A 14268-nucleotide genomic window follows, 5' to 3' on the forward strand; every position below is an offset into this window, starting at 1 on the left:
TCTCCTGATCACACCAAAAAACAGTGAGCGCAAGAGGAGTGCGCCAAAAAATTAGAAATAAAAAAATCTGTGTGTGTATGAAGAAAATGTTTTGTATGTAACATGAGTTGTTGCGTTAGTAACAGTAAAATAAAAGGTGTTTGTGGTTTACTGCTGAGGGTGTCAGTGCAGACTTTCTCCTCTGAGAGGCGCTGAAGACTTGAAGTTGTGGAAAATCTTGGTGGAATCTGTTCAATCCTGTCGGTTCACAATCCTGCAGGTCAAAAAGTGTCACATCTAACCCTGAGCTCCACTGATTCCCCGGAAAACTTCCGTCTCAAGAGGTAAAATATAAGTAAGGATGATTAACGTTGATCGGTTTTTCTGAGTTTTTTTTTTTTTTTTTTGTAATTTCGTAGCAGTTTCAGTTCATGTCACTGTAAGAGGCAGAAAAAAACATTTCAACCATGCCTTGTGATGCCTTTAATTATTACTTTTTATTGTGCTTTTTCTTGGTTTTGCTGATTCCCGAACGGAGTTGGTGATATATCTTAATGACAAGCACTTTGTCATATTTGACTTTCTGTATGATATAGGGTTGAGTTTTATTTTTACTATTCATACTTCACTATCCTACTTTTGAAATCATAGGTTCACTTCGAACAGATGAAAATCCTGCTTTATAACTTCATTTGTTGACAAACTGCCATCATTACAGCGTCTGTACTGTTTCTCTGAATGATGTACTGCGCTCATGTTGTTTCCAGGTGAATTCATTTGAGTGTTTTTGAGGTTAAGAAGTAACTTACTTAGGAGTTTGTGAGGACTGCTTTATAATTTGCAAAGATGTCTTGATAAAGTAGTTTTCAGTCTTTTTGGATCTAATCAGAACATCATTGTACCTTCAAAGTGCTGAATACAAACTAGAAAATGATATTGTCTTAATAATGTGGATGATAACTCCTTTTACTAAGTGGAAACATGGAGGAATATCTAAGGATATGCGTGTTCCTCCCCTCCCCTGAAAGGACCATCAGGCCTCGCTTTGCTTCTTCTCCCCTCTGATGTTTCCTCTCACAGTGACAGCAGTCAGCAGCTCACAGCACCAAGCCTTCCTACAACAGGAAATGCTTCTCTCCATCTTTATTAATGGGTCAAACACAGTGTGAGGAGATACTTACCATCTCAGCTCCTCATGGACATGAAAAGTCTGCATTGGCTTTATTTATTTAATTCATTTTTCTCACATCACATCTAATCCGAGTGATTTACTGTTATTTTCAAATTTCCTTCAGTTCCTTTCTGGTCTGTCTACTTAACTTCTGCTTGGATTTACTTTTTTTTTTTTTTTTTTCAAGTTGGCTCGCAAAAGCCATTCTTCCTCAGCCCCCTCGTTTGCCCTCATATTAAAAAAAATGGGATTAACCAGACGAGATTTTTGTGTGTTTGACGGGGTCAGAGTGTTCCCTGAAAAGTTAAGCCCAAGCGGCTGTGTGTCAGCCAGTTTGTCTTATTACCACAGTTCACTGAGAGTGTGTGTGAGGATGGCATGTGCCTCATTAGTGGTGTTTGTGCACTTTGACAGAACTGTGACTGTCTGCTGGGAATGCTATAAATAATACAACAAAGACGGATGAGACTTGAGAAAAAGACTGGAATAAATAGTTAAAATGTTATTCTTAAGAAAAGAAAAAGAAAAACAAGGGCAGGTTTTTACACGTCTCACCTGAGGGCGAGTGTTCGGCGGGACCGAAGGTGTTTGGTTTCAGTCTCCGCTTCCCTCCCCTCCTTCTCCTGATCACCGTATCAGCCCGTGGATACACCTCCTACTGCAGAGAGGTGCCTGTCAGACCAGTTTCCAGGTCGTGTTTGTGTGTTGATCTCCGGGAAAGCCCTCGCAGCCACACGCTAAGACTCAGCTGGTGACATTTGGTGCTGTTGTGTGTGCTGCATTTCAGATCTGAAGCCCGGGACTGGATTTGACTGACTGCTCAGGGGGGGGTTTTAAAGGACTGTGAAGGTGTTCGAGTTCATCAATGCAAGAATAGGACGTCACACCTGGTGAGTGCTGCTTAACTTGCTTTTGGGTTTCATTTATTTGAAAATTTATCTTAAATTTAGTTTGCAACTTGAATGTGTCTTCATGGGACTTTACTTTGTCTTCTTATTCACTGTTTCATGTGGCTGGCTTCTTTCTGTGCTCTGCTTCCATCCTTATCTCACCGCATTGCTGCCTCATAAATCCTTCCTCATGTCCGGTCTCTGCTCACTCCTGTTAATGTTTCACACTTTTCAGAGGCCATTCTTGATCTTACAGATAGAAACTCACAAGCACAAATCGGATCGATACCTGTTGGAAGATTATGTAGCATGGAAAGACTTAAAGAATTCAGTGTTTGTAACTTCACCGCCTGTGTCGACATGTATGCCGGAAATGTGGCAACGTTACCTGGTTTCACCTTTACACACTTTTAACAAGCGAAACAAATCAAATAAACCAAATACTGCAGAAAGATCTGCTCCTGGCACCTGATCTTAACTAAACTTGATGTTTTCCAAACACAGTAAATGAAGTAACTCACCAAAAATAACCTGCTTGGGGCACATAAGCCAGGAACTTGTCTAAAAGATAACACTCGCATGATCACAAAGAGGATAATCCCCCTGTTCACGTCCCCACTCAGTGCGTTACAGTCGTTTATTGTCTGCTGTGAATAATCCAGTCGCTGCAGGTATTCAGGTGAAGCAGTAGTCCTGTTTGTGAAACCAAACACAGCCAGGGTGTGGTTCCAAACACAGCACATGCAGAAAAGGTGTGTGGAATATCGAGACGGGCAGGTACGTGACCCGGGAACTTCCTCATTGTGGAGTTTACAGGACTGAGGGTCTTCCTGTATGAGCCGGAGCGGTATGGTGGGCATCTGTGTTTTCTTTTTACCCCTTCGCACCGTGCCAAGTTTTCAAGTGAGAGCTATTTCCAGATGTTTAAAATCTCTTGGCTGGTGAGACCTTTCTGCACAACAAAGTGCAAACTCCTGTCCATCCTCCACTGACTCTTCACCCGACTTCCACAGAAATGCTTAGAACGAGCCTGAACTTTAAATTAAGAGCGTGTAACTTCCACTGAATGTTGCTCTTGGCAGGAATATAACAATAATGTGTTTCCGAAATGAGTATGTTGTTTCATGTTGTCCTCGTGCGACTCGTGGAGTCAGCAGGAAGAGACAAACAGAGTCGTCCTCGGAGAATACAGCTGTGTTCTTCATCACTGCTTCTCGTTTGAATCAGATGTGGAGGAATTATTCATATCTTGAAGTCTATATAAATATAAGTAATAGGTTCATAAAAGGCAGAAAAATGAAGTAGAATTTAAAAGATTTAAAAACAACAAGAGGAAGTTATAACATTTGGCTTCATAATGTAAGAACAACATATTTGTTAGCTCAAGGTTTAGTGTTTAAGTGTGGATGTGAGGAGAATAAAGGGAGAGCGAAGAACAGAAAGCAACATTTACTATTCAGAAAAGCATATCTGCTTTTCAGGTTTTTATTTAGAGACAAAATCTCTCTTACAACTCACAGCGCTCATTACTTTTCTTAAGACATTAGAAGCCGCTAAGGTTGAAACTTGTTCAGTGAGATTCACTTTAAAGGTTTATAATCGCTGAGATTATTTCATGTGTTTGATATGGAGAGCCAAATAATCCAAATGTTAACTTCTGCGGAGAAAGTGAAAACATAAGGAAGCACACAATACAGAATTCAGTGATACACACTTCATATTTTGTTTTGTTTGTTTTTTTGCATTATAATTAAGGAGCAACATAGATGTGGTGGGATTCTTTAGACATGAAATACATTCAGAAAAGGCCCGTTGTTTATTCCCATGTGACAGAATCATATATCATGTCTTTATGTAGATAAAATAAACAGTAAACAGCTTTCTCATCCTAATTAATATGAACATTTCATATTCGTGGAATGCCTCAGATTGTATCTTTACACTGCACACACATCCGTAAGCAGAGTGTGGAGGAACTTCAGGTCAAAGCACGATCTGCTCTGGAAGTGAAGTAATGATGAGATTTACAGGACCTGCTTCATCAGACGTTTTCCCCAGAAACGCCAGCGTCGGAGAAATGGGAGCGATATCCTGCCCAAATATATAAAATCTGAAAGTTCTGCCGTCTGCCTTCAATCCGCAGCTGTGAGGCTTCGTCGTCCGGACCATGTTCTCCTCCGCCGAGCCGTACAAGAACCAGCACTACGCCGAGCTGAAGAGGGACTGCATCAACAACAAGACCCTGTTTGAGGATGCGGAGTTCCCTGCCGTCAGCACATCGCTGTACTTCAGAAAACCGCCGCCTGGTTATGTGGAGTGGAAACGTCCCGGGGTGAGGAGCAGTTGGTGGTCGGAGCCGTGTTTCCATTACCTCACTCTGAAATTACAGCTGCAAACGAACATGATCTTATAAAGTTTAACGTAGATGTGATTGTTTTGATTCTGACGTTTTTCTGCTGCAGAAGCTAAGAACCCTTTTCTGTTGCGTCTTTGGTATTTTTCTGATTTCTCATGGTAATTATCCTCTTGCAGGAAATAAGTAAATCACCCCAGCTGTTTGTGGAGGGCATCAGCGCTCATGACTTGAACCAAGGAGTTGTGGGAAACTGCTGGTTTGTGGCGGCGTGCTCCTGTCTGGCTTTGAAGCCCAATCTGTGGAAGAGAGTGAGTGAAAATCTCCTCTAATCTCAACGTGGGAAATGAGGGGCTGATTAGTAACGCAGTCACAATCTCTGAAGTCTGAGTGGAAACAGCTGTGAAGCTGCTGTCTCTCTCCTTCAGCCTTCAGTCGGTCGGCTGCTTTAACATTGCTACTATTGCACTAAGGTCCTGTTTACAGACAAAATGCCTGGTTAGTTCTGGTCTAACCTGAGCATCAGTTAGTATCCACAGCAGTAGTGATGTGTTCACTGCCCTGAAGAAATGTCAGGTGACTTTTGTGACGCGGAGGATGTTTCACTTTACTGACAAGCAGCTGACGTAGCTCGACCTAAAGTCATTAATTCAGGTGACTCACGGTGCAGGCAGCTCAGGATGTGTCACAGGAGCATTACAGTAACGCAGCAGGTCATCAGGAAGAGGCATTGTTAAATTAGTGATTACACAATAACAGTATAATGACACGCACGTTTCTTTTTCCGGTTAAAGTTTTATTGCTGTTTTTGAGAAGTATCTGTTGTAAATATGTTGATTTTTCCATTGTTAATATTTCACTATACTTTCATATTATAATATTTATTACTTGTAACATTAAAACTATGAAATATGTTAGTATGTTATTACTTATTATGCTTCAGTGCTCTTTTTTCATATCTTTACGTAATCTGGAGCGGCTGACTGAATTTATTAATTTAGGATAAATAAAGTGTTATCTTATTTGATCTGATCTTATCTTCAACTTATGAAACAGGAAACAAAGAATCCATTCTGAACTTTACATGCACTCCATAAAAAGTAACTTGTTTGTAAAAACTCTGTGTTTTTTTCCCCCCTCTTCTGAGAACTGACCGTGCAAAATTGAACTGCTACACACAAAGTAAAACCTTGGAAAGTATCCACTTTCAACTAATAAGCTCTCCTTCATTCTGCCTTATTAAAAGTTCCCACAGAGCAGAATCTATGGTGTCGATTCAGTTCCAGACGTGATGACAGCAGCGCGTGAACCTGAAAGGAGAAGATAATCTTCAGATTAAACTATAATATGTTTCATAATTTGCAGAAATCAAAATACATTACCTACAGTTTTGTATCTGTTTGTCTTATGTGAAAGATTTGGTATGAATACTGTGACTAACTTCACTTTTTTTAAGCACATTTCATATCAACGTTTGCTCCTGCGTCGACTCTGCAGGTCATTCCTGACTGGAAGGAGCAGGAGTGGGATCCCAAACACCCGGAAAATTACGCCGGGATCTTCCACTTCCAGTTCTGGATCTTCGGGAAGTGGGTGGACGTGGTGGTGGACGACCGGCTGCCTACGATCGGCGGAGAGCTCATCTACTGCCACTCAAAGGACAACAACGAGTTCTGGAGCGCGCTGCTGGAGAAGGCCTACGCCAAGTCAGTAAACCGCCTCCAAACCGGCAGAGAATAACATCAGATCTTATTTTTAAGTTAAAACATTGTAAATTATGACAACTGAATAGTATTACTGGAAGAAATTTACATTTTTTTCCTACTTTCATAATCATTATTCTTACATTTGCCACAAAAAGTGTTTAAAAAGTTGCTACTTCTTTACAAAAATTGTCAGCTCTAACTGTGACTTAAAGTCACAACAACATAACAAAGAATGAATATATTATTTTCTTCTTCTTTGTTTATTATTTATAGCCAGAAGTGATTCACAGCCTTCCTACCCAGAAACCCCTTCTCCCGCTGTTCCCCTAATTTGCCACATTACAGTGAGGTCAAACGGTTGGAAACAAGCATTCTAGAGAGGGAAAGGAATCAGAGTAAAGATACCTTATATTTTGTTGTAACCATTGTAATAAATATAATCATTTAATGGAGATAAACTAAAACTTAACAGAATGATGAGTGTTATTGGTGTGTCAGTTATAAGACTTACTACAGAGTTCACAAAGCGAGTGCCTCTACACTAAAGAAATGTCTGTTATTCCCCCTTGAACAGTAAGATATGCAAGTATTTATACTCTACTATTAGTCCAGGATTTCCAGCCTGTCCCTGTCCCTCTGTGCCCAGACTGTCAGGCTGCTATGAGTCCTTGGAGGGAGGAAATACCGGAGACGCCGTGGTGGATTTCAGCGGCGCTGTGACTGAAGCCATCAAGCTGGAGGAGGAAGAGTACCATCGGGACCAAAAGAAGCAAGAGCAGCTGTTCGAGGACCTCCTGAAGGTGTACGACCGCGGAGGAATCATAAGCTGCTCCATACGGGTCGGTGCTCCGCCTCGCTGATCCCTCGAGTCTCCGTCCTCCGGGGACGCCGGCGATCGTGACGAGATCTCGACTTTTTCTGCAGGCGCTGCCTCATGAGCTGGAGAGCCAGATGGCGAACGGGCTGGTGAAGGGCCACGCATACTCAATAACCGCGGTGAAGAAAGTGCGTCTGGGTCACGGGCTGCTGGCCTACTTCAAAAACGAGACCATCCCTCTGATCCGCATGAGGAACCCCTGGGGCAAGACGGAGTGGAAAGGAGCCTGGAGCGACAGGTGAGGAGGAGACCCTGACTGTTTCCCATTAAAGATATCCACGCACTTTTTTTCATTTCTTTGATAAGCTGATGAACTTCGTGAACAGCTGGGGACAGTTACTACTGTGTGTTTGGCGTTCGGTGGAAAGTTGTGATTGAGGCAGTGATTACTGTGGTTGAGTCGCTGGAGCAGAGCCAGCAGGATTACTCACCTCAGCCTGCTGTGTGGAAGCCAGGAAAACTCAGAAAGTCTGGTTCTGGGTAAAGAACAGGAAAAAGTTCTTACTCCAAGGCTCACCCCGGACCTCGCACGATAGCTTGAATGAAATAATTGACCATTTTTGGTGAAAACGAGAACACCGGGGGACAAACTGAGCAAACAAAGAAAGTGTTTCAGGAGTTTTTATTATATAGAAGTGTGCAAAACCCTGCTGTGTAATCTCACAGCAGAGCATAGTCGTGACGGTTCTTCTGTTTTGCGTAACGTTCAGCTCTGAGGAATGGGAGAAGATTGGCGACATGGAGCGGGGGAACCTCGGCATCACGGTGGAGGACGACGGAGAGTTCTGGATGTCTTTCGCCGACTGGTGCAAGTACTTCACAGACGCCGACGTCTGCCGCGTCATCAACACCTCGGTGATGAGCGTCCACAAGACGTGGCACGAAGTGATGCACTTTGGGAGCTGGACCAAGAACGCCGAGCCGCTGCTGAACCGCTGCGGCGGCTGCGCCAACCACAAGGCCACGTTCCTGCAGAACCCACAGGTACCGCCGCCCGCTGCCGCCACCATCAGCTCGCGGCCAGGCGGGCGCACAAGACGCTGACTCCCTCCCAATGTGCCTTTCAGTACCTCTTCGACGTGACGAAGGACGTGGATCAGGTCCTGATCTCCCTGCAGCAGAAAGACATGAAGATACACAGGAAGTTCGGTCAGGGAGAAAATCTGTCCATCGGCTTCAGCGTCTTCCAGGTAAAGTGTGGATGGATGTAAACGGACTAATTTTCCTTACTGAACTCATTCTTTGGTTTATCAGCAGAAAGCTGTCTGATGTATAACAGTAAATTAAGAGTTTGCTCAGTTCTTCTGAAACTTTGTACAAACATTACACTGGAGCTCATTACAGAGGGAATTATGTTTTTTCTGGAGCGAAGTCATGTGAATGGCCACACCACTTCTGTTTATTTTGGGTGAAAACGAGGATTTGCCACGTCTTGACTGTGTAATTCTATTGACCAGCAGACATGATTAGACTTGTTTTATCAGAACTAAAGCAACACATTTCAACAAGATCCTAAATTCCAAATTATTAAACACACAAAATATGCATTAATTTATTGATTGTTTCAGTGGGAAAAATGCAGTCGAGCAAACTAAATACAGTGATAATTTCCTCAAACCCTCCCAGGGGTGCAGCCAGGTCCCGGCCTCTGTGCTCAGTTGTGTAGTTATTAATCATAACTCTTGTGTTGTGAGGTGATTTAATAGAAGCACAATGTTCAGTGAAAATATGAAATTCAATCTCCATGAGAAGCTGAGGAGTTCAGTACGTTTTCTTTTTCTAAAGATCAAAGTCAAGTTAAAATAATTATTTCTATTAAGTTTTCAAAATGATGCATCAGTCCGTACAAAAAACAAACCAAAAAAAACATTGGTCTGATTCGCTGCACGGCATAAAGACTTATTCACACAACCTGCAGAGCTGACCTCACTTTTCCTGCAGTGAGATTTCGTGGTCAGAGATCTGGCTAAGTTCAAACACACACACACGGGCACATACACACACTTATCATGCCGACAGAAGTGGTGCCAGAGGGAGGGGTGGGCTCTGAATGACAGCAGTAAACGCTGAGCCAGAAGGAGCTGCTGCTTTAAAAAAAAAAACTGCAGCTGGGTGCTGTAGATGCATGAAATCCAACCACATTGCTGTAATTTTAAAAGTAGCATCCTTATTTTTTATTGTTCATGGAGTTCATGTTTAGAAATGCAACTTTATCCTGTGTGGAAAGATTTGATGAATCTAAGGAAACAAACATTGAGTAAAAGTTGAAGTTGGACACTCAGTGGTCCAAGCTTTTCAAAACTTAAAAAAAAATTGATGAAACATATAATGTTATGAAGAAAATAATTCATTTTCAATACTATGATATTTTTCTTTGATACTTTCTACCTTAGAGTTCATGTATCTAAATGAGCAGCAAATAACTCAACTTTGTTATTTAGGAGGAAAGTCTGCTGACAAAAACTAATCGGTGTTTGTCTGCAGGATGATGGCGGCAAAAGCCAGTCACTTCACAATACGTGCATTAAAAAAAACCTCAGTCCACACACTGTGGCTTTGATGGCAGAAGTTCACAGTGTTGTTTTGCCCATTACTCTTCACAATGTAGCGCAAAGCCCTGTGAATAAATGAGAAACAGTCTTTAATTTCATTGAAAAATCAAGGTTTAGCTTTTGTATCTGCAAACTCTTCCTGTATGAGCTGAACGGATCCTCTGGACAACCAGCTGTTGCTCCAGCTCTTATGTTTGATACTCCTGCTCTAAACAATGTTCATACACACGGTTTTATTGTTGATGTTGTCATTGTTATTACTTTGTCATGGAATGTTGTCTTCTCTGCTGTTAGTTTTAAAACTACAAAACACAATGTTTACCCTGGTTGTAAATGCGGATAATCAAATCATGAGTTATGATCCGTCTATTGAAGTTAAGACACAGTATTTGTCCAGCTACTCTGTTCAAACGTAGACTTAAAATTATGAAAATTGATGGTTAATATATCCATGTCCATAAGGGGTTTTCTATTTGTTTTACACATGTTGGATTTCACCAGGCCAACGTGATTCTCTTATTCCCTTGTCTGCCACCAGGAGGCACAATATTCTGAGTGAAGCAGAAAGTGATTTACTTTTCCTCCTAATTGTAATTTTGTTATGTGTTGAATATGTGTTGAAGTTGGCATTGAATCTTGAGCGTACGTTTATGGATGCTTGCATTAAAATGCCATCCAATTACAAAGTGTGATCAGTCTGATGTAGTTGAAAAGCTAAAGTGTTTGTTCTGCCAATAAAGTCTGGCAGCTGTGAATGATGGATTGTGGTTATTACAATGGGAAGAAGAGCCTGCTGTTGAACTGGAGCTGCCGTTACTGTTCTACACAGAGAGAGAGAGACTGAACAGATTTATAAACTAGAAATTGTGGGAAAATGCTGGTTTGCCCATACGCATTCACATGTAAGGACACTAATTAACCTCAAATACATGTTTTTATTCTGTTGGATGAAACCAGAGTGCTCAAAGAAAAACCCTCGTGTGCTCAGAGAGAACATGCAAACCAAGGAACTTCTCACCGTGGAGTTTGTGCTAACCTTTAAGATAAAATACGTCACATTTTCTGCAAGATTTGCCTCAAATAGTACAGAGAGGAAGAGGGGCATCATTAGAAGGAGTGTATCTTAAGCTTTTGATGTTCACCACTTCCCATTGTCTGCAGGTGGAAAGGAACAGGAAGTATCGTCTGCACGACATCCTGACGCAGAAGGCCACGGACACCTCCACCTACATCAACGCCCGCACAGTGTTCCTGAGGACCGACCTGCCTCAGGGCCGATACGTCATCATCCCCACCACCTTCAAGCCGTACACGCTGGGCGAATACATGCTCCGGATTTTCACCGACGTGGAATCAGGCTGCCGGTAAGATGGTGAAGCCGTGAAGCCCCTGACTCCCACTTTTCTCTTATTTCAAGGTGTTGCTTGCAGGAGCATCTGGTTTTCTAAGGCACTTAAACTGCACAAAGGAGCACAAAGAGAAGCTGCACAGGCTTTCAGAAGGATAAAGACTGACCTCAATTTGTGTGTTCATAGATTCACCTTCTTTTAAAAACTGAGTGTAACAAACCACAGCGCAGCTCACGACTTCCCCGTTTGCTTTGTTTTGGCCAGACTTACAGGCCCCTGGTTATAGCTCCTGTTAAATCTCTGTAGCAGCTTTAAAATATGCTCTAATGGGAGAAACTCAGTTTCAAACAGAGGACTGAGCATATGTTCTTTATTTATTTATTTATTTTTTTTAGATGCAGATGCTGTAAAAATCTTGAAAATATGCAACTAAATCTGTTTAGACTAACAAAATGTTTCAGTGTAATGCAATCATGACAGGTTTTATAAATCATGTCTAAGTAAAAGAAAGAAGATTTTCAGCTCTGATTGATCAGGGGTTAGAGAGGAGGATCAGTAAAGGGATCAATAAAGTAGACAAAATCCAAACACTCCCATCAAAATCTTTGAAGTCAGCAGTTCCCATCATAGAGACACACCCTAGAGTGATGTCCTCCGTCCTCTGTCCTCTCACAGGGAGCTGACGGCGGACAAGCCCAGGATACGATGCTGGAGTTCGTTCCTGGGGTACCCTCAGGTTGTGACTCACGTCTACGTCCACGGAGCCGAGGGGCTGCAGAACCAGGACCGCTCCGGAGGTTGGAGGACTCACGCACAACGCCCTGAAATATATTTTCACTCATCCGGCTCGCCAACACACACCTGTCTTTGTTTTCATCCAGGCGCAGACCCCTACGTGATTATATACTGCGAGGGCAAGTCGGTGAAGTCCTCCATCCAAAAGGACACTTTGAATCCAGAGTTTACTACGAGTGGCGTTTTCTACAGGAAGAAGCCCAGAAAGCCGTTAACAGTGGAGGTAAGAGCGACTCATCCCTCCTGTCAATAATCCCCATGACCGACAATGTAAAAGCTGAGAATCATCTTTGTATTCAGATTAAAAACACTGCAGCATGTCTATGGTGAATATTTCTGTTTAAATATTTCCATGGTTTAATCGAAAAGATCTTCTTTTTTTTTTTTTTAATAGCTGAATCAAGTCAAATGAAATCTTCAATCATTAAATTAAATATTGAATAATGCTGATTATTTCACCTCTGCAATAAAGGAACAGGCTGCCTCCATGTACTGAACAGGCTGGCCTGTAATCAAATAAAAGGCATCAGGTTAATTGGCTGTAATTGAGGGCATGGCACATCATTTGCCCCGTTATTACTCAGCATAATTAAATCAGAGTTTCTAACTCTGTCAGAGTGTTCTTCAATCACTTTACCAAGCGTTTACCCAGCCTCTTCACCCACTTTATGCACGTCGGGGTTGCAGGAACTGAAGCAGCTCCAGCTCAAGACTGACGGCGAATCACAATAAACTGCACTGTTCTTCCTCAGGTGTGGAACAGCAATGCGGTGAAGGACGAGTTCATGGGCCAGGTGGTGCTGTCTGGGGCGGTGAACGACCCCAACGCCCCCCAGAGGCTCCAGCTGAGGAAGCGAGGGTCGCAGATGGCCGACGAGATGCCCGGCTCCATCACCCTGAGGATCGTCTCCTCCACTCAGCTGACCGCCATCTGACCTCCGCTGTGACCTGAGAAGATCGTTTTCATGTGCCATCAAGGAAGCAGCTGCAGCGGCTGCAGTACGACGTGTTTTTTTTTTTTTTTTTACATGAGTGAATGCTGTTATTTGCACGTTGGAGAATCATGTGAACTTTGCGAAGTGAGCAGACAGACTGAACGTCTCCTTTGGCTGGTTTCCTTTTTATGTCATTTCTTTTTTTATCTTTAAATTGTTTTAATTAACTGTTTTATTGTATTACATGAGTGAGAGATGCGATGGGCATTAATCAAGTACAGTTAACATTACATGTGTCGTCCCATTAATGGCTTCACTCAGTTTACTTTACAAAATGAATATTCATGAACAGAAAGGAAAAAAAAATCTCAAGTGACACGACTGTGGTTTTCCTCCTCTTTTTATTTCAGTCCAGTTCCCAAACTGCAATATTTTTTTTTTTTTTACACTCAAGACACAGCCATGCACAATTCAAAGTTCAAAAAGTCTATTGCTTCAACCACAATTAAAAATAGTTTATCCAAAACCTCATTTCCCCGTCGCTTATTTGTCCTTTTCAAAGATGGGGAAGGGCCTGCTGAGGTATGCCAGATGGATCAGCAGTTTTTACAAAGCTAGACAATAATAAGAGTAATAATAATCATAATAATAATAAAGATAATAATAATTTAAAAAGTAACATTTTTTGTCTTTGTTCCATTCTCTTGATACACATTAATAGAGGAATTTTCACACCACGTGTACAGGTTTACACATTCAGAAGATAGGAATGTACAGGAGCAACCACAGAAAAGGGGCACGTCGGCGGCGTTTCTCGTCACGAAAATTCACCTTTGTGCTCATAGTTCAGACCTGTACATGGGGCAAGAAGAGGCCGAATGTCCCAGGGCACGGCAGAGCTTCCCGACTGGCCACCCACACCTACCGCACGCACACAAACTAACACTCAGCAGTGGTACTGGGGGGCAGGCTGTGTGGGCCGGCACACAGAGCGCTGCGTTTCAGGGGGCCGAATGTCCGGATGAGGGAGCGTCCGATAAAGAGGCGGATCCAGGAGTGCAGCGACAGCGTGTAACTTGCTTTTTCTCTCTTTCTCTCTCTCTCTCTCTTTTTTTTTTTTTTGATTTTCCAGGGTGCAAAACATTTATTGATACATACCATAGAGCAACCTGAATATTGTCATTTGAAGTTACATAGTTCTGAAAAAAAAAAGGATTTTTTTCTCCCCCCCCCCCCTGTCATATTTACATACGTACATACATTTTCTAACAATCTTAACCTATTTGAAGATGAGATACAGTGTATAGTCTGTTTTACATGCATGGTTTCTGTTGCATCCTTCTGTCTAACATCACTCCTTCATCTCCTGTACGTTTGCTGTACAAACGGAGGTACAATGTGACTGAAGCAGCTACCCTGCACCCCAAACGTCAAGGTGGACAACATGAGTGAGGCATCTTGTAGTGCAGATTGAGGTAGCCCCCTAACACACAAACGCACTCAATCACGCACTCACTCACACACACACACACACACACACACACACACACACACACACACACACACAGGGATGCTACATGGGAAAAGTGTCTGATGAAGCTAACAAATACGGATGGAAAACAGAGCTAACTGCACAGGAAAAAAGATGAAACTGGAACCCG

The 14268-nt window shown here is 42.4% G+C and overlaps 1 protein-coding gene across 3 annotated transcripts; it reads left to right on the top strand.

Annotated features, from left to right (window-relative positions):
- Window positions 1-282: 282 nt before the first annotated feature.
- On the top strand, window positions 283-12988 carry LOC115396072 (calpain-5-like). Of its 3 annotated transcripts, none has more exons than XM_030101834.1 (12): window positions 283-323; window positions 1938-2040; window positions 4184-4372; window positions 4573-4704; window positions 5891-6099; window positions 6746-6938; window positions 7024-7214; window positions 7687-7960; window positions 8044-8166; window positions 10690-10892; window positions 11553-11895; window positions 12425-12988. In XM_030101834.1, the coding sequence occupies exons 3-12, from the start codon at window positions 4208-4210 to the stop codon at window positions 12605-12607; spliced, it is 2016 nt and encodes a 671-aa protein (XP_029957694.1). In that variant the 5' UTR covers window positions 283-323; window positions 1938-2040; window positions 4184-4207; the 3' UTR covers window positions 12608-12988. The 3 variants fall into 3 exon arrangements, with proteins under 3 accessions (XP_029957694.1, XP_029957695.1, XP_029957693.1); XM_030101835.1 differs by lacking the exon at window positions 283-323 and having other exon boundaries at window positions 1823-2040; window positions 11553-11674; window positions 11759-11895; XM_030101833.1 differs by lacking the exon at window positions 283-323 and having other exon boundaries at window positions 1823-2040.
- Window positions 12989-14268: the final 1280 nt, after the last annotated feature.

Source organism: Salarias fasciatus, chromosome 10 (assembly GCF_902148845.1).
Source record: "Salarias fasciatus chromosome 10, fSalaFa1.1, whole genome shotgun sequence".
In the NCBI taxonomy this organism is placed as follows: Eukaryota; Metazoa; Chordata; class Actinopteri; order Blenniiformes; family Blenniidae; genus Salarias; species Salarias fasciatus.

What these genes read in the sequence shown, in the direction of transcription:
- LOC115396072 (XM_030101834.1), top strand. Translation starts at nt 4,208, where the DNA reads ATGTTCTCCTCCGCCGAGCCGTACAAGAACCAGCACTACGCCGAGCTG. An exon ending in TGGAGTGGAAACGTCCCGGG is followed by an intron (nt 4,373 to 4,572) that starts GTGAGGAGCAGT and finishes ATCCTCTTGCAG; the next exon opens with GAAATAAGTAAATCACCCCA. An exon ending in CTGGAGAAGGCCTACGCCAA is followed by an intron (nt 6,100 to 6,745) that starts GTCAGTAAACCG and finishes CTCTGTGCCCAG; the next exon opens with ACTGTCAGGCTGCTATGAGT.